Source organism: Colletotrichum truncatum, assembly GCF_014235925.2.
Source record: "Colletotrichum truncatum strain CMES1059 chromosome Unknown Contig_0002, whole genome shotgun sequence".
Classification (NCBI taxonomy): domain Eukaryota; kingdom Fungi; phylum Ascomycota; class Sordariomycetes; order Glomerellales; family Glomerellaceae; genus Colletotrichum; species Colletotrichum truncatum.
The window spans coordinates 1,261,123-1,284,309 of record NW_027222399.1 but is presented as its reverse complement, the minus strand read 5'-3'; the positions used below and the strand labels follow the sequence as shown (position 1 = coordinate 1,284,309).

Genomic DNA, 23,187 nt, shown 5'->3' with positions numbered 1-23,187 from the left:
CCTAATCTGATTCAACGATTGGTTCGCTCGCAATTGTGCTGTTTTGATTGGTTGCGGCAATTGAGAGTTCGGCCAGTCCGACAAACAAATGACGGGTGTGGAGTTGTGACTCGGACAGTGCCTCATCCAAATGGGACAGGCCTCGAGGAATATGAGGAGTCCGATGCAAAGTTAAGGTCTACATCCATCGATACCCTCATGAGCTATATGACGATAGTTAGCTTAAAGAATAAGACCTGGGTCTGGCGAGAAATACGCGCAGGAGAGTTAAGTCGTAAGAAATTGAGAACAGAGATTAGCCAAGTGGAACGGCGGCAACGTGATCACTCTCAGCGATGCCAGGTTAGTGCCACAGAGCGTCAGTTAACTGCGTGGGAGCATGACGTAGCGGCCGAGATGGCTTAGACCCGGTAGCTTTAGTACCCTAGAAAAAACAAAGTATGGTGGCCTTAGGATCAAAGAAGCATGTAGGAATTATTCGTTATGGCTAGAGCTTGAGGGAGGCTGTGAGGTGTCCCACTTGGTAGCCCGGGAAATCGGACGGAAAATCGGACTTTAAGTAGCCGGTCACGAACACGACAAACTAGTTAGTGCGGATGATAACTTTTACAGCGCTACCGGCATAAGTTCGAAACGATGCACTCTAGCATGCACGATTAAGTTAGCTAAGACTTGTAGAGATGCAACACGCGATGACTTTTTCAGAGTTTTGTCTAGTTAGTCTACCGCTTCTCAGGGGGAGTCAGGAGGAGTCGTTCACAATTGAGGACACAACATGTTTATTCTTGTCTAGGGAATCTAAATAAGTTATGATGCCATGGCTTCGAAATTGCTTCAACAAGCAAAAGCACCTAGTGAACATGCAGATAGATGAGAGTATGGCTAGGAGATATTATGAATCAGCACTCCGCAAGCCTGGTCTTACTTCGGCGGATTTAGAGCTGCTGATTAATGCAAAACACTAAGCCTCTAGAAGCTAGAATCAAGGCCCCCGACTGGTCAGAGCGACACAAATTTTAGTTACAATAGGCGTATCAGGTTGCCAAGGCACTCGCTCTTGGGCCTGGCGCCACCATAACAAGACGAGTCTTTCCAAGGCTATGCATGTATGGAGTCGCTGGAAGGCGCTTATCTGTATGCTTAAATCGTTCTGATGTCAAAAGCAGTCGAATGCTAAAAGCATCCGCCCATCACGTGCCTTGCCTAAGTTGTGCATACTAGGCAAGTCGTAAAATACCGGTTGTGAAAGCATCTTCTGGTAGGGCAATTAAAAACTCGGTTGATTTCCCGATTTCCCACTGTGGCCCCTTGGACTTAGCAGGTGTCTTCTTGCTGGGATATCTTACAGACATTTTAAACATGAACATATCGTCGCCTACGGAAAATTTCAGAAAATTACAAGCAGCCCAAAAATCACCAGATGCAAACTACACCGACAATGAACTGGAAAATGGCACGAACCCGAGCAAGTCTGGGGCGGGTCCTTTGCGAAAGGCTGGATCTGGCCCTGGAAGAAAGCCCAAGGCATGTGAGTATCTCCTTGGTTGATCTGAAGCACTCCTGAAGCGCCGAGACTAACATTCATCCCAGGCCTGGAATGCAAAAAATTGAAAATGAAGTGCGAGATATTCCCTGGTGATCGCAAATGTCGACATTGTCTGAGACGGAAGGTTGATTGCATCATCAAACGTACTTTTATGGCGCAACTCCATTCTGATGACCCGAAAGATGACAGGCCTTTCGATTTTGAGTAAGTTGAAGTAGCATTTGGTCTTACCCAGAGCGAGAAAGACTGCTAATCATATGCAGTGGAAAGATTGATGCAATGCGAGAGGAAATAAAGCAAATGAAACAGTCCTTGGATGCCGTTTTAGGCAAGGCCGGAGGGCTTTCACACGTTCAGAACACATCCCACGCTTCACCAAACATCCCAAGCAGCAAGGTCGGTTCCAGGTCACCCGAAGAAAAGCAAGCAAGTTCGACTCCGGTTAAACAGTCGCCCTCACGGCTAACTTCTACGCGGAAAAGGGGGGATCAGGACACTAACACGAGGCTGGAAATGGCCAGGGAAGATTCACCAAATCCTGTCTCCGAAGATGATCAGCAATACGGGCCTGAAACGTTGGAAGAGCCAATGGGCAGCCTTTACCAGGTGACACGACTGAAGAATATCCGGAACAATCAAGCCAACAATGTACTTCCACATTCGGCGGAACAGGACACTTTGGACGACTTCATCTCTCGGGGGGTCATCTCGGAAGAACAGGCAGAAGGGCTGTATAAAATGTAGGGAATCCATTCGCTTCAGCCGACTTGCTACTCAGAAAGGCGTCGATACTCCAACAATTACTTTAGCTAACACTCTTTTCGTCCAGTTTTCAGAAAACACTAAACCACTACCTTTGGGTTGGCATCGAGGAAATCCACTCATCATGGACTTCCGTACGGAGGTCTTCGGAGCTTCTGGCGGCTACGATTCTCACCGTAACAGCACTTCACCTTCCGGATTCAGCTGACACCTTTGATGCCTGCTACAACGAGTTTCTTTCGCTAGTGTCATCCTCCATGTTTTCACGATACCATTCCGTCGACGACGTCCGGGGCTTATGCATCTCAGCTTTCTGGCTGTCGGAACATTCGTGGAAGCTGACTGGCCACGCAATTCGAATCGCGACTGAGCTTGGCATCCACCAATCATTTATACTCGCTCTTGAAGGCGACAAAAGCCACTTTCTGAAGGCAAGGTTATGGTACATGCTGTACGTGTGCGACCGTCATTTCAGCATTGCATACGGGCGCCCTCCGACAGTAATAGAAAGCACGCAAATCCGACAATTCGAGCTGTTCCGCGCTAGTCCTTTCTCCAGCGTTCTTGACACTCGAATACTCAGCCAGGTCAGCCTAATGCAGATCCTCACTCAAGTCTACGAACGATTCTCCGAACGACCCCTGCCGTCAATCCACCAAGTCCGCACTGCTGGATACGGTGGCAATTATACTACAGCACTCCGAAAAGAAAATTACGAAGGGTGCTCTGACACCAGGTCGTCTGCCGTGAGCCTCTCCGAGTCTGATTTCGACACTCTTCGTCGCTTCAACGTCGAAGTTGACCACTGGCGCATGCGATGGTACGAAAGACAACCACCGAGTCCATTCATCGGACAGTTCACGAACAAAGGCGTCATCCTATACTCCTACTTTGCGAAGCTTCAAATCAACGCCCTTTCGATCCGCGGTGTATCCATCAACTCGAACAAGATGTCGACCGAACGCAAGGAGTTCGCCAACATGGCCATCTCGGCGGCTTCGAGCATCCTCACTTTGGTACAAGAGGAGGGGGATTTGCGAAGAGCACTGGTCGGGACGCCCTTGTACGTGCACACCATGATTGCGTTCGCCAGCGTGTTTCTCATGAAGGTTGCGACGAAATGGGACCGCATCATGGGGTTGAACATCGAGTACGCGAACGTGTCGCACCTTTTGGAGAAAATGGTCACGGTGTTGAAAGAGGCAGTCACGTCTGATCGCCACATGCTGAAGCACATCGGGCAAGGGTTGGAAAAGATGCTGATGCGTATGTGGACAACGCGGAAACAGGAGGCGGAAAGACAGGTCGTCAACGCGAATGCGGGCTATGGCAGCGGGACTGAGCCAGTCTCTTACGGCTGGCAGTTTCTGTCAACTGGTCAAGTCGGCGAAGAGGCACAATCAAAAGTCCTGGAAGCCGCAGAACCCGGTTTGGCTGAGACACAAGTTCTGAACCAGAGCTGGGATCCTAATGCTTTTTCTCAGCAGGAAAGCACAGAGACAGAGCTAGGTGGAGGTCTCTTTGGGGATGACCTGACTGGTATGAACGAGGCGTTTATGTATCAGGCGTTTGGAACCGGATCAGCAGGTGATGTGTATAACATGTTGTCAAGTCAGTTTCTCTACTAGAGGCAGTTTTTCTATTGTAGTAACTGTGACGGAGAATTGACAGCCGGCTGAGAAGGCTGTAGACGCTGAATGATTTTCTCAAGGCTCTAGTTGGCAACTTTGCGGGCCTAAGACACCGACAGCACAAACGAGTACCGACTGAGTGACGGAAGAAAATTCATGAAACAGGTATCAGCAATTATCATCTGTGATAGAAATGATGCTATAGCGCAAAAGAAAGTACAGAATTTCTTGAAGCGCTCTGTATCATCAGCTGGCAGACTTGATTTTTGCTGAAACTGCCGTCGAGTCAAAACTCAGTACACCTTGCTAGAATCTTAGAAAGACTGGTGCAACACACTAGCGAGATTAATTCTTTCACATTGAAACGTGTGCAAACGGCAGTATTAACGGTAATTGTATGATATTGTTGCTGGCTGGTATCGATGCTTCGTCCGACTATACTCCCCCCCTTATCCAACAGACTATCCACCTCTTGGTCGTATGCTTCCCGGGTGGTCGCACTGAAACTAAACCGATGCATGACGCCCTCGCCAACCTATGACGCCCTAATCCCGAAACAGAAAATTATTAAACGCCCGGCAATGTATGTGTAGTGTCGCACAAAAAAAAAAAAAAAACTCCTTGGTCGTCTCCTTTAATCCTCGAACAGTCACCAGCCCAGAATGTTGTACCAGCTCTTGCGGGGGTCTTCGATGGCGCCGTCAAAGACCTGTTGGCGGATGGCTTCGCTCTTGGGGTTCTTGTACTTGGAGAAGAAGCGGTCCATGGTCTGGGCCTCGGTCTTGAGTTGCCAGCGAACGTTCATGGCAACAGCAGAAACTGTGAGACAAGGTTGGTGTTAGTCAAAGGGCCGTGTATAGTTGGATTTCAAGTGGAGGGGAGGGCTTACCGATGCCGATTGTGATGGCAGCAGGCAGAAACCTGGCAAGAGCCGGGTTGGTGACGGGAACCTTGGCGGGTTGGTTGACCATTGTGAAGGTTGTTGTGGTTGGTGTTGTCGTAGGTTGACAAGTAGGTGTGTGTATATATATGTAAGGCTGTTGAGATAGCCGAAGCTGTGTAATTGGAAACACTAAATGGTTTGCTTTGTGTGAGGTGGTTGATGTGGAATGGAGTGCATCTAAGATCCGGTTCTCTGATCGCAGCCATTGTAAAAGCATTTATAAAATCGACTTTACCTGCTTCTCCCGAGCGTGGTGTGGTTGACTTTGTTGGTTTTTCGTCGATTGTCTGTTGATAGTTCGAGGGTGGTGTGGTGTCCGGCCGAGTTTGGTGGTGTGGTGGTGTGATTGCGTCCCGATGGCGCGGTCTGGTCGCTATCATTTTTTGGGAGGATGGAATGGGGCCCTGTCAAATTCGGACCTGTGGGTAAACCCTCAGCCCCCCCCTGTCCGTAAGGCACTTCGGGCCATTTGGGGATGAGATCTGACTCTAACCCGTTCTCTCTTCGCACTAAAGCCCTTTTAGTTGGTAGCCTTGGAACGAGCTGGAGGGGTTGTTTGGGGCAGATCGGAATCTTCTGGCCCCTGTGTCTGCCCAGCGTGACTCTGCCGGTCGAACGATTTCTGCCCGGCCGTCGGCGGTGCAGTTCATAAGCATGTGCTCTCATTCGCTAACAAATCCTTGCGGCGCAGCAACCTTGCAGCATGGAAGCCGGCCAGGCCAGTTTCTTGGGGGGGATAGATCAGATGGCACGTTGGCCTTATCTTGGTTGACATGATGTAGAGATTGATGGAATCATGGACATCGCCGATGATGAGTTGACCTGGTCGATGAGCGACGTAATGTACCGGGCCTAGCCCTGCGCGTCGAAGTTTTGAGTCTGGTCATTTGCATGATGATGTTCCACACATTGATTATTTTGGTGTTCTTGGAAACCGACACATATGCCGGGACGGGAGATTCGCCCAGCTGGTTGCTTATTGTACTCACTTTACCCGATCAGCAGATTTTCGGCGGTTGCCGGCACACATGTGTTGGTCTTCTCACTGCTCACCCAGGCTATGATTTGCCCTCTCTGTCGTCCTTCAGCTTACTTGGATTGTCTTGGCATAATTCCGAGTTTCATTCGGTCATACTGAAGGTTATTTTGATTGAATTTGTTTAAACATCTGCCTTGATCCAAATTGCGTTAAATCTTGTCGAGGAAGCCTACCCGGCGAAAGTGCCATTACTCAAGCGTCCTTGAGCACCTAAGATTACCAACGCCCTTGAAGATTTACCGCAAAACGCGTTTGGCTGCTAAATCTCCAAGTTGATAACGTTGAATACCATTCCAGCCTTCAAGTTAAGGTGAAACATGACAGCCCTACCAGTGTTCATCCGATGCCAATCGACGAAATGTTGTTGTGGAACTTCCCCAGCCCCGACGTTGTGGTTGAGCTAGAGCCTAGGAATGCAACCTTGCCAGCGCTGTACCACCGGTACAGAATGAAGTGACGCCCCACTAAAGCGCTGTAACAGTGTCACTGGTGCATTGCATGTCTCACTCTGTCTGTCACCTTGGCTGCGTTTGCTTTTTTGACTCATTGACGTTTTCAGTGAAAAGTTCAGTGTCATTTTCAATGCATGCACTTTTCTTCTATTCGGTGAACTAAACGATGACCACGGCAAACTACCTATTTTCATGACCTTGTTGTTAATCTGAATACCTAGGCCTTTCGTTATAAGAGCTTTCGGTCTGGTGTCCAACTTGAGTCCTTTGCAAGGGGCTACATCAGTAGGTGAGTCTAAGATGCTGTCTCACAGAGTGCATTTAATGTTTGACACTCACATTGCAGCCTGAAATCCCCTAAAGTGTCTAGGACAAGCAATTTTATCACGTGCGGCAGGATTCATGGTGTCGCACAGCCTGGTTACCAGGATTTTGGCGATGACAGCTGTGTTCCCTCCTATGGGCATCCTAAAAGACATATTATTCAGTGAGGTGTTGACGCCATACGGGCCTAACCCGACAAAGTACTCAAGAAAAACCGATGTTGGCTGTGCCCCCGAACCATGACATTCCCGCAATTATGTTATCAACAGAAATGGGATGATCTAAAACAGGGTCTCCATGCACCGGCGCCACCGCCGGGACATGCGAGCGGTTTGCATACAAAATAATCCTTGGGAGGATGTCCTCCAGGATAGTCTTTGACTGCGCAGCTGTCATTCCTTGTTCTTGCGCACATCTCCGTAGTAACAACTGCCCTATACGACGCCAACGGCAAAGCGGTTCATGGTGCCCGCCACCGCCTTCACGTCAAGCATAACGACGTTGTGCCTGTTCCTCAGCCCTTTTCTCTTCCTAGCGTTCTTCACCATCCTCTGCGCGAAGCTTATGATACCGTATGATACTCGAGTGTGCCCCTGGCCGCTGCTGTCGTCCTATGTGGGTGGCAGGCCTCGCCGGCCCGTCACGTGGGCTGACGGCCGCCACCACTGGTCTTAGCCAGCCTCCACAGCCCTCTAGCTAGTCAGTTAGTTCTTCAACCAACAACACCACTTTTCCTATTCTAAGCGTTCTATGCCGGTTCTTGCCTACAGGTTATAAGCCTAGCGTTATTCTTTCGGAATAACGTCGTTTTACCTATTATTCTACTCGTTTGTTAATTTTCTATTGATTTACGAATTTTTACGATTTTATTCGCTTTATTTACCTTTCTATGCGATTTTCTCGCTTTCTTTCCTCTTCGCTAACGAATTTTACTTTCTAACGCGATATTAGCTGCCTAGCGCGTACGAATATTACGTAGCATGCAACCGACTATTATAACCTACTAGTTTTTATAAATACTACGGAATTCTACTATAATAACAAACCTTTTAGTTATAACTATACTTTTATTTCGATTTCCTTATTCTTACGAGAATTTAACTATTTTAGTTTTAGTTTTTTAAACTAGCTTATTAATTTCTTATAACGTACATGATAAGCGAGTGAGACAGACAAGCGAGTGAGACAGTAAACCAGACCTTCGCGACAATAATATCGAAATCTATAACAAGAAATCTTAGATTGATTAATACTACTCGGATTCCTGTTCTTCGGATGTTTCCTCAATAAATTGACATGTTCTCGCGTTGTGGCCTGTATTCCTGCATACGCCACACCGACGATGAGTCGTCTCAGACCTCACTTTGCGACCACTACTCCGTCGCGTTTCCTCTTGTAGTTGCGTGTCTGCCTCTCTTTGCGACTGTATATCCTCTCCAGTAGATATAGTAAGACTTCCTCCTTTCTGTAGACGTGTTTTCTTAGCCCTTCGACGCCGACTTAATATTGCATTCTCCTCTCGAAGGATTTGAACCTCTGACTCTAGTAATGCTACCCGATGCCCTAGTCCTTCTGTCCCTCTGGCTAGCTTACTCACAGCACTATAAATTGATGCTGGAGAGCTGCTTCGGTGGCGTGAGATTCGACTCTTAATAAAAGTAGACTGTGATCTTGCTTCGCTTGGGTTGCTCGGCGTCCTAGAGATCCAAGGGTCTGGTGTCTGAGGGACCCCCTCCTCAGGCGTTGGCGTTCGGAACTTTACATCCAGCTTTGAGAGAATACTTTCTGCATTCAAAGGGACAAGTCCAGCTCCTCGGAAACCTCCCTGGATATTTTTCCTCGTAAAAGACTGCTTAAAAGCTTCGTGAAATGCTGCAAAGAAATCTTCCTTCGAGATATGGGTTGTGCCTCGCCGCATCTTATTCTCAATTTGCCGACCGTAGGCATTCTTTAACGGCTGAAAACAACCAACATCTAAGGGTTGAAGTAGATGAGACGAGTGAGCCGGCATGCACAGTGTAATAATGTTGTTTTCTTGACAAAAGAGCTCGAAGGCTGCGGAGTGGTGACTTTCATGACCATCAACAACGAGGAGGCGATATTTCCCAGACGTACGTGGTTTTGTATAAATGTCGAAGTGTCTGATCCAGTCAATACCTCTCTCGTTTGTTGTCCATCCATTTTCAGACGTTGCAATAGCCTAATCGCCCGGAAGAGAGGTTTCTGTATACCAGCTTGAGAGGTGATACTGGCCTGCAACGATGATGTATGGCGGGATGCTCTCCCCTTGGGAATTAATAGCCTGGATAACTGTAACCCATTCCCTATTGCCAGGCTGTATCATCTTCGTATTTGAACGCCTTTCAGCACTTGTAACAACCATTCCAGAAGCAATAACGCCCATCATAAAGCCGGTCTCATCAAAGTTGTAGATATCAGCATCAGCAATACCATACTTCGCAATTATATTCTTCACAAGCGAAAACCAGCCACGAATCACCTCTGGATCTTCGCATTGAGCTCTCTTATAGTTATACTTGCGAAAGAAACGCGTCCTAAGCTGTGGTTGTCGCTTGACGAAATTAGAAGCCCAGCGCTTCCCAACTAGAGGCGCGTCGCGCTCTGCGAGAAGTCGATTGGCCATTTCTTCCACACCACTCAGCCGGGGAGGAAATGATCGCGTATCTAGGTCGAGAATATACTCAACTATTGTCTTCTCTTCTAAATCTGATAAATTCCGTGAATTAGGCATGCTGTCGCGTCGTGAGACTATTCCCTTTAGTCGCCGGCTTAATGTTGCGTGACTGACTATATAGAGTGCACCTGCGGCCCGAGCACTAAGTTTTGGGTCATTTCTCATTGCTTGAAGGGCAATTTGTAACCTTCTTTCAATACTAGCTGATTCCATGATTTATTGTAGAGGAAAAGGTGCCGGTCGCGTCAAGGTGCGACGGTCGCGGTTTACTGTCTCACTCGCTTGTCTGTCTCACTCGCTTATCATGTACGTTACTTATATTTATTAATTTATTATTATTTATTACCTTATAACTATTTATTTAACTTTTATACTATTCTATTTATATCCTTATTCTTATTACGGTTCCGACCTCTGCTTATTATAGCTATATGCTAGTAGGAAGAACTATAATAAGTAGTAGTATAACTTAATCTTAATTAATTTTTTCTCTCGATTTAACTACGATATATCGCGGAGAATCTTAAAAGAAATACCTTATAAGCTTACTTGCTTAAAATTATAACCTATACTTTAATATAGCTAACATAGACTTATATAATAAGTTACGTAAATAACCCGAGGTTAAATAACGGTTATTACAAGATAGTAAGACGTTTCCTACGATATTAGGAGATATATCTTGATAATCCTAAAATAATAAGGATTTTAGACTTTTTTTAAGTATATACGAGTATTATAGCGTTTATTATATAGAATATAAATATCGGCCGAATCGACGTTAGATATAACGATAAAACCTAGACTTAGGTAATATAACTTAAAGATAGCTAGAAGATAGAGAATTACGACTATAACGAAGTAGTAAATAGTATTGCTAAGGCGATTATCTATACCTAAGAACTTTAAAACCTTTAAAGATAATTCGGAGAACTAAGCTTAGAAGAGTTAGATATTACGAAAGGCAAGTAACTTATAAGAAATAACGAAACTACTAAACTAAAGCTAATTACGCTACTAACATAGCTTTAATAGTAAAAGTAATAACCTCTTAAAGTATTACTTAAGTATAGCTAATACGAAAGGAATTACGAAGACTTTTAAAAGCTATAGTTAGTAATATCGGATATAACTATAAGCTAACCTTAATAAACTTTTTAATAAGTAAGACTAACGTACATGATAAGCGAGTGAGACAGACAAGCGAGTGAGACAGTAAACCGCGACCGTCGCACCTTGACGCGACCGGCACCTTTTCCTCTACAATAAATCATGGAATCAGCTAGTATTGAAAGAAGGTTACAAATTGCCCTTCAAGCAATGAGAAATGACCCAAAACTTAGTGCTCGGGCCGCAGGTGCACTCTATATAGTCAGTCACGCAACATTAAGCCGGCGACTAAAGGGAATAGTCTCACGACGCGACAGCATGCCTAATTCACGGAATTTATCAGATTTAGAAGAGAAGACAATAGTTGAGTATATTCTCGACCTAGATACGCGATCATTTCCTCCCCGGCTGAGTGGTGTGGAAGAAATGGCCAATCGACTTCTCGCAGAGCGCGACGCGCCTCTAGTTGGGAAGCGCTGGGCTTCTAATTTCGTCAAGCGACAACCACAGCTTAGGACGCGTTTCTTTCGCAAGTATAACTATAAGAGAGCTCAATGCGAAGATCCAGAGGTGATTCGTGGCTGGTTTTCGCTTGTGAAGAATATAATTGCGAAGTATGGTATTGCTGATGCTGATATCTACAACTTTGATGAGACCGGCTTTATGATGGGCGTTATTGCTTCTGGAATGGTTGTTACAAGTGCTGAAAGGCGTTCAAATACGAAGATGATACAGCCTGGCAATAGGGAATGGGTTACAGTTATCCAGGCTATTAATTCCCAAGGGGAGAGCATCCCGCCATACATCATCGTTGCAGGCCAGTATCACCTCTCAAGCTGGTATACAGAAACCTCTCTTCCGGGCGATTAGGCTATTGCAACGTCTGAAAATGGATAGACAACAAACGAGAGAGGTATTGACTGGATCAGACACTTCGACATTTATACAAAACCACGTACGTCTGGGAAATATCGCCTCCTCGTTGTTGATGGTCATGAAAGTCACCACTCCGCAGCCTTCGAGCTCTTTTGTCAAGAAAACAACATTATTACACTGTGCATGCCGGCTCACTCGTCTCATCTACTTCAACCCTTAGATGTTGGTTGTTTTCAGCCGTTAAAGAATGCCTACGGTCGGCAAATTGAGAATAAGATGCGGCGAGGCATAACCTATATCTCGAAGGAAGATTTCTTTGCAGCATTTCACGAAGCTTTTAAGCAGTCTTTTACGAGGAAAAATATCCAGGGAGGTTTCCGAGGAGCTGGACTTGTCCCTTTGAATGCAGAAAGTGTTCTCTCAAAGCTGGATGTAAAGTTCCGAACGCCAACGCCTGAGGAGGGGGTCCCTTAGACACCAGACCCTTGGATCTCTAGGACGCCGAGCAACCTAAGCGAAGCAAGATCACAGTCTACTTTTATTAAGAGTCGAATCTCACGCCACCGAAGCAGCTCTCCAGCATCAATTTATAGTGCTGTGAGTAAGCTAGCCAGAGGGACAGAAGGACTAGGGCATCGGGTAGCATTACTAGAGTCAGAGGTTCAAATCCTTCGAGAGGAGAATGCAATATTAAGTCGGCGTCGAAGGGCTAAGAAAGCACGTCTACAGAAAGGAGGAAGTCTTACTATATCTACTGGAGAGGATATATAGTCGCAAAGAGAGGCAGACACGCAACTACAAGAGGAAACGCGACGGAGTAGTGGTTGCAAAGTGAGGTCTGAGACGACTTATCGTCGGTGTGGCGTATGCGGGAATACAGGCTACAACGCGAGAACATGTCAATTTATTAAGGAAACATCCGAAGAACAGGAATCCGAGTAGTATTAATCAATCTAAGATTTCTTGTTATAGATTTCGATATTATTGTCGCGAAGGTCTGGTTTACTGTCTCACTCGCTTGTCTGTCTCACTCGCTTATCATGTACGTTAGTCTTTTATTAAGTTAGCTTACTAATAATAATGCTATCGACGGCGTCTCTTATATAGGTATAGTATGTAAGATATTATATACTTTTAATAACTATTTATAAAACTATAATAAGTACCTTTTTTAAAAAAAGGCAATCGTCTCGATCGATAGTAAAATAAAAACTAATTATATAAATTTATCTTTTCTATTTCCTATCTATTACGAAGAATTATAACCTTAATAATAAAATCCTATCTTAATTATAATCTAGCATATTACTAAAGCAGCTTTGCTTAGCTAGGCTTACGATACTCTTAGTAGCGATATGCTTATTACCTTTCTATAGCTTAGTAATAGCTTTATATAGTTTTACGATCTTACTATAGAAGACTATAATTTTATTATCCTTAGTAGCGATAACGTAGTTAACCTCCGTAGTAATTATATCCTTGCTAATAGCTGTTGCTTTAAGTATTTTAAAGCGATCGTTAACGCTTATAATATTAATAGTAGACTAGGCTTTCTCGTCGAGTTTATTAAGGCGAGGGATAATCTCCTTATTAATATTATTAACAATTTTCTTTATATTCTTAGTAACCGTCTTATTTATTTTATAAATATTATTTTCGAAAGTCTAAAACGCTTTTTCTATATTCTTAAGTTACTTATAAGTAGTTATATTAATAGTAGTTATATAGCTAATATTTATAAGTAAGGGAATTAAAAAAAGGTCGGCTTAGTAAATAGTAATAAGGTAGCTTGCGATAGTATTATTAACCTAACTATCGTTAGTATAAAAAACGGTTACGAAAACCTAGGTATAAGATAGTAAGTATTTATATATAAAGCGTTATTATTATATATAATATAAGCATATTTATAAGCGTCTTAAACATAATAAATAAATAGGTTAGAAGAAAGAATAGCTAAGCTAGTAAAGTTATTAAGATAAGCCTTAATCTCTTTAAGTAATATATCGTCTAGGTAGAAGGCAAACGTATCCTAGGCATACTTTTTAATATCTTAGACTTAGATATTATTAACCTTAGTAGTAATATACTTCTTCTTTTTAAAAGTATTAGACTTCTTACTAGCCTTAGCTTTCTTAGCCTTAAGAGCGGGAGTAGCTTTAATAACTAAAGCGTTAAACTCCTCCTCCTTACTAGATTTATTAACTAGCTTAGGGTTACTTTTCTTAGCCTTAGTCTTAGCCTTACCTTTACTAGTCTTCTTAGGCTAGTCTTCCTCGATCGTCTTAGTAGGTTTAGCATAAGCTTTATAAGCCTTATTAGCCTTATTAGTATTAAATATAGTAATATCTTGCTAGTTACTAGTATATTTAGTAGTAGCTATAGTAATTTCCTTAGTAATGCTTTTGCTAACGACGTAAAGTTCCTTGTCGGCTAGGCTAAAGTTATCTCCGAGGTTCTTATCGTCGGTCTAGGTCTTATTATTACTTACGTCGCTTCCGGGGGCTATAACGAAGCTAGTAAGGGTTTCGGCGATCTCGTCGGTATCTTAGTAAGTATATTAAAAAGATATCTTCGCGTTCTTAATATCGAATCTCATAATTAAGACGTATAGTAATAATAAGTTAAAAGTCTTAATAAGAATAGAAAAGGTTTATAATATATTATAAAGTAAGAGATTTATTAATTTTCTATTATATAGGTAGAAATAGGATTTATATAGTAGGAAAAGTTTACTTTCGTAATAGTAATAGTAAAAGTAAAAAGTAAAGTTTTTTACTACTTATAAGGTAAATACCTACGAAAGGAAGGAATAAGTATTTTATACGAAATTCTATTATATTAATAAAAGGAATAATCTTATTAATATCGCTTTATTAAGAATTAGTTATTTTATTATAAAATGGCGATATTATTTTAGTTATTTCGTTATTAGTACTGCTTAGAATAGTAGGTTAGTATAACCTCCGCGTCGATAAGATATCTTGCTTTATACTTATTAATAAGCTTTATTATATTAGTCTTAAGTAATTTATAAAGCTTCTAAGTATTAAACCTTATAATAAATCCTTTCTAGTAAATAAGATATTTAATCTTTAGCTTATATTTTCTCTAATTAATTTTATAGCTTATAATATAGTCGATTTCTTATTCTTTACTATTATTAACCTTAATAGGTTAAGGTAGCTATTATTTATAATTAAATAGGTTATCTTTTTAAGCTAGCTTATATAGCTATACTATCGATAGGATTAGAAAAATTCGCTAATAAGCTAAAAGGTTAACTTCGTAAGCTATTAGGCTTATAATTTAAACGATTTAAAAAAGGCTTATACGTTATAACGTCTACTTATTATAGTATTAGCTAGGTAAGTAGAAGCCTTTCCTTAGTCTTATCTAAACCTTATTACTAATAGAAAATCTAACGTCTAAGTACTTTTTATTATAGTATTCCTTTCTTAGTAAGTTTGCTATATCGATTAAAGCTACTACCTCGTCTTAGTATATCTTTCCTATAACGTTGATAGACTTAGTTAGAGTATTCTTTTCTATAATAACGTCGAAAGTACTTCGAGGCTTAAATCTATATACGACCTTATTAGGAGATATCCCGATCGTTATAGTATATAAGTTATTAAGGTTATATTATAACGCTAGGAGAATCTCTAGCTATAAGGTTTCTAAGTATTTTAAAAGCTAGAATTAAATCGTAATTTTTATTATTTAGTTTATTCTCTTACTTTAGCTATTAGTCTATAAGTAGTAAGCTATCGATAAAAATAGTTTTACTTTAAAAATATAGAATATCGCGGTCTAGATAGCTAAGATAAACTTAGGGTTTTTATTACTAATAATATAATATAGAAGTCCTTAGTTAGCTAGTTAGAAAGCCTTAATAAAGACCATTACCTATTCCTTAGCTTTATACGTAGTATAGCTTAGTAGAAGTATAACCTTTTTCGAAAATGTATTTATTATAAGCATAAGCATATTAAACTATTCGAATCTAGGTAATACCTATAGACTCCTTTATACTTTTACTTTTAGTAAATTAGTAACGAAGTCGATTATCATAATATCGAAAAGGATTTTTATAATTAGAATCGGCTATAAGCTGCTTAATAGTTTCTACTAGTCGACTTAGTTTTCCTTATATCTCGGGTAGTAGGCGATATATCGCTTTACTACCGATTGCTTGTTTTATATCTAGAAGCTAGCTAGCTTTACTAATATATAGTCTATATTAAAATAATACTTTTAATCGTAAGCAAAGCTAAGTACTTTTATAACGGCTTTATATAGGATATATAGCCTTTTTATCTTATTATATATATAGTAAAATAGGAAGCCTGTCTTTAATAGTTATTATAAGGAGATTTGACGACGAATCGGTATATGCCTTTCGTTCTAAGCGCGATTTTCCTTATCGTCTACCTCTTTAAGTAACTACTACTTATTACTACTTTCTCGTTATCTTATAAGTTACTAAAAAAGTTTTCTATACTTTAAGTCAGCTTTATAATTTTTAATAATAATCTTAGTAAAGTCTTTGCTTATCTTAATTATAAACCTGCTTAGTTTTTCTAGCTATTTATCGTCTTCTAAGTTAAAAGCTACGATATTCTTATCGTTATAAATATCTATAAGTATATCGCTTTCTTTAAATGAGTCTACTTTACTTATTATTATTAATAATAGTAGATATAAGAAAGTATTAAGTATAACGTTAAGTTTCCTTAAGATATTGTTAGAAGTATAAGTATATTATACTTCTATTTTACTTATTTATCCTATTTAGTCTTATCTAAGACTTAGTAGGACTTACAAAAGTAACTAGCTAAGAATGGCTGCTTGCTAGTTTAAACATATGACATTCAGATCCCTATGGAATACTCTCTTTAACCTTATCTAAAAGTCTATTTAGTTAAAGAAGATTCTAGTCTGATTTAAAAGCTGCTTTATAAGCTAGTTGACGTATATACTTACGTATACTAAACCTAGCTTATAGCTTCCTATATTAGCTATTATAGGCGACGTTATACTACTATATAACTAGCCTAATTCTCTCTCTTAGCTAGCTATTAGTTCCTCAACCAACTCAGCTTCAATATAAGCCTATACATTCTTTACTATTAAAGTCCTACTTCATAAGTACAAGTTCCCTTACTCTAATACCCTGTTATAAGGATATCGTACTATCTACGAGATTCCTACCTACCGTTCCAACAGATATAAGTAATATTAAGGTTAAATTAAGAAAAGTAGTTAGTAGTACTTACTAACTAAAGGTTTGCTTTATTAAGATCTATCGTTTTTAATAACGTATAAGTAAAAATTCCTTTTATAGCTATATAGTTTATAAGGATTTATACTAAGTTCTTATTTAATTATACTAATTTCCTAAGTTTCCTTACTACCTATATTATTATTACTACCTTTGCTTTAGTTACGAAGTATTACTTCTTTATTAAAGATATTACTTTTAAGAGAAATAGTATTAGTTAGATATGCTTTTATAAGATATCTTTTCTAAGAATTCTTACGCTATCTTAAGTAATATCTATCTAGAATATTATAAGCCTAAATCCTCTTTTATAAGTATTAATCTTAAAAAATAAGGGTTTTTCTAGGTTATAATAGTATTTTATAACCTAGTCGTAAAGATTTTTTTATAACGTTTCTTATACTTTTATTTCTTCTAGCATTAGCTTAAAAGTCGTATATTAAAACCGTTTAGTTTTTATAACCTTATTAAGGCTTATTAGTAATTAGTCTTCTTTATATAAGATCGCGGCTAGCTTAGTTTTCTTTTCGTTAAAAAAGGCTATAATTACGTCGTATTATAAAATATCTTTTCGAAGCTATCTTATTATTCCGAAGTATTTCTTAAGATCGCTAAGGTTTTTTAAAAACCTAAGATTTTTAAATATAGCGATTCGATCGTCTATTTTATATATCTCTTATCTATTTATAATATAGCTAAGAAGTTTTATAAAAAGGAAATTAGTAAATAACTTTCTCGCTACTATATTAAGCTTGTTATTATTAATTATATTAAAGACTATTTTAATATACTTAAGGTAGTTTTCGTTAGTATTATTAAAGATTACGATATCGTTAATATATATATATAAACGAAGTATTTATAATCTTAGAAGATACGATTTATAAATCGTTAAGCATAAGCTAGTAAGTTTTTAAATCTTATAAGTATTACGTTTAAGATCTCGATATTATAAAGACTTATTACTACTATCTTATTACGGTATTTCGAATAGATAGGTAGTTAGTAAAAAAACCTAATAGCGTTAAAAAAGGTTATTCTTTTCTTATTATAAATCGCGTTTATTATATTATCTTAGTCTAGTAAGGAGTAAACGTTTAAGATTATTAAATAGTTAAGTAAGCGTAAGTCTATAACTATTTTAAGTTTTCTTATAGTCTTTATTTATTACTATATAATAAAAAGAGGATAGGTAATTAGGATTAGCTTACTATTAGCCTAATCTATCTTTCCTTCGGTATAAAGTTAGCTATAAGTTTTGTCTAAAACCGTAAGGTTTTTAAGACTAAGTAGATAAACCTTTATATTAGTTTTTTAGTTTTACTATCTATTAATAAGGTTAATTTATATACGTTTTTCGTTAAGGAGTAGTATAATACTTTTATTATAATAAATATTATACCTATTAAGGATTTTCTATAGTTATTACGCGAATTCCTTATTAAAGTTATATATTTCGATACTATACTTATTAAGAATTACTAATATATCGTCTAGTTTAGAGATTTTATAGTCTAGTATCTCGTCTATTTATAGTTTAGTACTTCCTTCTAAGGTACTTTCCTTATTAGTTATATTAAATATTACGTTATCTTACTTATTTTTAGCTTTAAAGTTACTAAGTAAGATACTTATATCCCTTAGTAGTTATTTTATAAAGTAACTAATACGGTAGCTTTTAGGGATTTATATTTCTAAATTTCCTTTATTATAAATAAGAAATAGTATTAAGGTTACGAGATCTACTATGCTATAGATCGCTCCTTTATATATTAAGTAGAAGTATTAGGTTTTACTCTTATCGTTACTATCCCTTAGTAGAAGGCTATATCGTCTTAGGATAAAGACTTAAATTTTCTATAGAATTATTACTACGTAAGCGTTTTCTACGCGCTTAGCAAGTAGCGTTTACTATCGATACTTAATAAGCGTTTTTATATTAAATATAGATCGAAACTTAATAATAGACTTATTAAAGTTTATAATAAGACCGTATTCCTTATAAAAAGGGGTATTAAGTAATAAGTTTACTCCGAGTATGTTAATAACCCTTACTATAATAATAACGTATATATTTATATCTATCTTGCTTATTTTACTAAGGATATAGAAGTTAAATATTACTTTTTTTATAACCTAGAATGTTACAACCCGTTAAGTATGCCTAATAGAGAAACTAGCCTTACTCGAGGATAGCGGCTAGAGACAAGATATATGCAGGCGACGGAAGGGACAAGGGTCGCCCTGCCGGAAAAGGAAGAACTATGTTTAAGTTACGTAATGATAAGAAAGGAATAAGAGATACGACTCTTAGCATGTCGGCTGCCGATAATTAAGATATCGGCAAGCGACGACGTAGACGTTAGCCTTAGGAAACGGGACTTATATATAGACTAGGACTTAAGTACCTACTTAAGCTTTTTAAATAGTTCTTTAGTAATTAACTTATAATTTATCCTTGATAACTTTTAGCTTAGCTTATAGTTTATAATATTACTATACCTTATTACTTAGTATAAGACTAATTACTTTACCCTAACCCTTAATCTATTAGTATGATATACCTATATACGACGTAAGACTTATTATTAATATCGTAGCCTTAACTTCTATTAGTAGAAACCTTACTATTACTAGCTAGCCGTAATACTTTAATTACTTTTGTTTAGTAAGTTAACCTTGCGAAACTAATAAATAATACCTTCGACAAGATGTCTTTATCTAGTATTACTAAAACTCCTACTACTTCTCCTAACTCTTCTAAGGGGAAGGTACTTGTTAAGAACCTTGCTTAGGAACTTAGAGAAGAAGAAATAAAGGACGTAGAAGAAGAATCTAAAGAAGAAGAAGATAACGGTAATAAAGAACTTTAGCGTTAGGTTCGTAAGAATAACCGTAACGTTAAGAGACTTTAGGAAATATTTAATTTGAATACTATAGTCTTTAAGTAATTCTAAGCTACTATCTAGAACCTTAAAAGACGTAACTAGGAACTCCTAAACTAGAACTATACCTTATAAAGTACTATTAATATTATCTAAACCTTTATAGATAGACGAGAGAAGTTCCGTTTTAATACCTTAAGTAAGTATAATAATACTCCTAGTAAACTTAAGGGATTCCTAATTTAACTTAAGAATTACTATAACTTTTACTACTCTAATTTTAGAAATAAGTCTAAGAAAGTTTTATATGCTTCGACCTTCCTAGACGGGAAAGCTTTTTAATAATTTAAACCGTTTTTAGAAAATTACTAGTAGAACGAAACGTTAGAAGACTATAATATAGAGACCTGTAATATTTTTAATAGCTTCGAAGGATTTAAGTATATACTTAAATCCCTATTTTAAGACCTAGATAAACATAGTAAGGTAGAAAAGGAACTTAACAACCTTAGACAAACTAAGTCGGTAATTTACTATGCTGCTAAGTTTTAACGCTTTTACGCTACCTTAGATATAACTAATAACTCTAAGATATTTATCTTCTACTTAGGACTTAAAGATAAGGTTAAAAATAAGATTATTAAGTTAGATAAACTAGAAGACTTTCTTAGCTATACCGAACTTGCTATTAAGATAGATAACCGACTTTATAAGCGAAGAAGAGAAAAAAGCGAAAGACGATAACCTATTAATTCGGTTAAGAAATACTAATAGCAACCTTAGAAGAAGTTTTATTAATACGATAAAAACCGCTCTTAGTAGAATTAATAGCAAAGTACTGCTTATAGATATCATAGCAGCCTTATAGACCTAAGCATTGCTAATAAGGATAACTAATAGAACTAGAAACCTTAATAAAAGAAGGAATTTAAGTATTATAACTATAACAAACCCGGATATATAGCTAGAGACTACCGCGACAAGCTAGCATAATATAAAAATAACAAGATTATAGTAGTAAAAAATAGACTAACTACTTTAACAATCTCTATAACGACTATAAGGAAGCTAAAGAAAATAGTAGATAGTACCTTAAAGACTTTTCTAGACGATCTAGATACGATACTACCGGGATAAACGATAAAATTCTCGTAATAGCAAACCGATAAGATATTAGCTTTTTTAATAATAATAACTAACCCTTAAACTAGTATAAATAAGAAGAAGTTGCTAATAAACTTAATAAAGCCTTTATAAACGGAATAATCGTAAATTACCCCGGACTGCTTTAGGATAGTCGACGACTTACTAACTATACCTAAGTTAACTAAGTTATAATTCCTAACTCTTTTACCCCGGAAGAAATTTAATAACTAGAAGACGAAAATAATCAAGCTATTCGACGACTTAACAAAGCTATAAGAGCAAGGACCTAAGCAACTATTCTAGATAACAAGGCTACCTTATACCTTATAAAAAAACGAAACGAACGCGTCCTACTATAAGGTAATACGCGCGGACAATATATACTTAAGTATAGAACTACCCGGTTTGTACCTAGAGACGATAGAGATATAAAGAATACCTATACCTTAGCAGTCGCTAGCAAGATAGAACGAAAAATAATTAAGCAACTTAATAAGATATTTTAAAACTAGCGACTAGACGTAAGCTCGATATATTAAAATAATAAGCAATAGATCGCCCGACTATAGTAAGGACGAGACGCTTACTAATAACAAGCCTAACAAGACCTAAATAACCTTACTTAGTAATAACAGACTAAAGCGCTAGACGCCTAGATTAAACGACGAATTAGTACTTAAGATAACCTTAAACAAATCCGTAGGATTAACTAGGAGCTCGAGGAAATAAATAAAATCAAGGAAGAAGAAATTAATAAATATAACCTTAAAAAGGAATAATAGCTTTGAAAAATTAGTTAGTACTAGTACTTCGGGATAAGCGAATTCCCCTACTAATCTAAAGAACCTAACTAGATCGAAGACGACTATATAGATACGACCTTATAAGACGTAGTTAGTATCGATAATACTAGTTCCGAGGAAGACTAGGAATAATAAGATAGGATCCGATACTTAATAGAAATCCTTTAGTACTAAGAAATTAATCCCTACGATAATAACTAATAACTATATTTCTTCGGGATACTAGCTAAAAAGAGGAAAACATACTTTAAATCTTCTATCTAAGCTAACGACTACCTAATCCTTGACCTAAAAGCTAAAAAATACTATAACTTATTTTAAAGATAATATATTATTAATAGCTATAAGCTATATATCGTTAACAAATACGAATATAAATTCTACCTATATAGATAAGGTACTAAGCCTATTATATATGTCTATACTAAAGTCGAACTACCTATATAGGATTTAGTAAGATATAAGAAGGAAGAAGGTATTACTATCTTTATACCTAATTATAAGTACCTAATAAGATGCTAATATAATAAGATAATATCGTAGGAAGAATATACTTAGGATATTTGCAAGGTATACTACGAGGATAAATCTAGAGTATAGAGACTATTATAACAACCTAGTAGACTATCTAAAGAAATACCCGACCTTACTATCCTACGAAAAAATAAACGTAAGGGAAAGAAATTGTTAAAAAACAAGCAAAGCTATTCTTAGAAGGATAAGAGATAGGCTTTAGGGAAAAGTCCCTATATATAACTATAGTAAACAACATATATCTCAAGATCATAGTAAACCTAGGAAGTTATACTACGGAGGCCTTAATCGACTCGGGAGCTTAGGGAAACTTTATATCCCTACGAATAATATAAAAAAGAGAAATACTATAGGATAAGAAATAGAACCTCTACCTTTTAAATACAATAGAAGGGAAAAAAGTTAAGTATAGCGGAGGCATTATTAATTCGGAGACTATGCTACTCCCTTTAATTTACTATCGCTATTAGGAATATATTACGCTTAACATTACTAAGATAGAACGATACAAGGTTATCTTTAAAATCCTATAGCTAAGAAAGAATAACCCCCGGATAGACTAGGGAAAAGGCTTAATTATATACGATAATCTAGCCCCTAAGTAGCGCTTGTAAAAGCCCTTACGCGGATTACTAGCGGTATAAGGAACTAAACCAGGCTTATTCTTCAAAACGAAAGACATACGTACTAGGATGCTAGCTACGATAGCTACTAACAAAGTTATAAAAGACCTACTATCAAAGATACCTATTAAATATAGGATATATAGCAAGCTCTTTATATCAAAGCTCGAGACTAGACTACCGGAACATAGTAGATACGACTATAAAATCGAACTTAAAGAAGGTTATAAACTTACCTTTAGTAAAATCTACCCCCTTAACTAAGAAGAAATAGACGCCCTCGACGAATAGCTAGATAAGAACCTAGCTAAAGGATTTATCTAACCCTCGATATTACTAGCTAGATACCTAGTACTCTTTATACTAAAGAAAAATAGTAAGAAACGACTATGCGTAGATTATAGGAAATTAAACGATATTACTATTAAAAACTACTACCTATTACCCTTGATCTCGGAACTACAAGACTTACTTTATAACGCCTAATAGTTTACTACCTTAAACCTTAAAGAAGCTTATAATCTTATTCGAATA

The 23,187-nt window shown here is 37.8% G+C and overlaps 5 protein-coding genes across 5 annotated transcripts; 3 read left to right on the top strand and 2 right to left on the bottom strand.

Moving 5' to 3' along the window:
* Window positions 1-1,359: 1,359 nt before the first annotated feature.
* On the top strand, window positions 1,360-3,936 carry CTRU02_203306 (C6 transcription factor; the record flags this gene model as incomplete). Its single annotated transcript, XM_036733908.1, has 4 exons — window positions 1,360-1,528; window positions 1,591-1,750; window positions 1,810-2,286; window positions 2,376-3,936. 4 exons carry the CDS (start codon window positions 1,360-1,362, stop codon window positions 3,934-3,936), a joined length of 2,367 nt encoding a protein of 788 aa, XP_036574381.1.
* Window positions 3,937-4,588: 652 nt separating this feature from the next.
* CTRU02_203307 (uncharacterized protein) lies at window positions 4,589-4,910 on the bottom strand (the record flags this gene model as incomplete). Its single annotated transcript, XM_036733909.2, has 2 exons — window positions 4,589-4,758; window positions 4,829-4,910. The coding sequence occupies 2 exons, from the start codon at window positions 4,908-4,910 to the stop codon at window positions 4,589-4,591; spliced, it is 252 nt and encodes an 83-aa protein (XP_036574382.2).
* A 1,865-nt stretch (window positions 4,911-6,775) lies between these two features.
* CTRU02_203305 (uncharacterized protein) lies at window positions 6,776-6,940 on the top strand (the record flags this gene model as incomplete). Its single annotated transcript, XM_036733910.1, has 1 exon — window positions 6,776-6,940. The coding sequence occupies one exon, from the start codon at window positions 6,776-6,778 to the stop codon at window positions 6,938-6,940; it is 165 nt and encodes a 54-aa protein (XP_036574383.1).
* Window positions 6,941-7,949: 1,009 nt separating this feature from the next.
* CTRU02_203304 (transposase) lies at window positions 7,950-9,449 on the bottom strand (the record flags this gene model as incomplete). Its single annotated transcript, XM_070204181.1, has 3 exons — window positions 7,950-8,866; window positions 8,906-9,007; window positions 9,056-9,449. The coding sequence occupies 3 exons, from the start codon at window positions 9,447-9,449 to the stop codon at window positions 7,950-7,952; spliced, it is 1,413 nt and encodes a 470-aa protein (XP_070061944.1).
* Window positions 9,450-10,820: 1,371 nt separating this feature from the next.
* Window positions 10,821-11,852, top strand: CTRU02_203303 (transposase; the record flags this gene model as incomplete). Its single annotated transcript, XM_070204180.1, has 3 exons — window positions 10,821-11,214; window positions 11,263-11,364; window positions 11,404-11,852. The coding sequence occupies 3 exons, from the start codon at window positions 10,821-10,823 to the stop codon at window positions 11,850-11,852; spliced, it is 945 nt and encodes a 314-aa protein (XP_070061943.1).
* Between the last annotated feature and the right edge of the window lie 11,335 nt (window positions 11,853-23,187).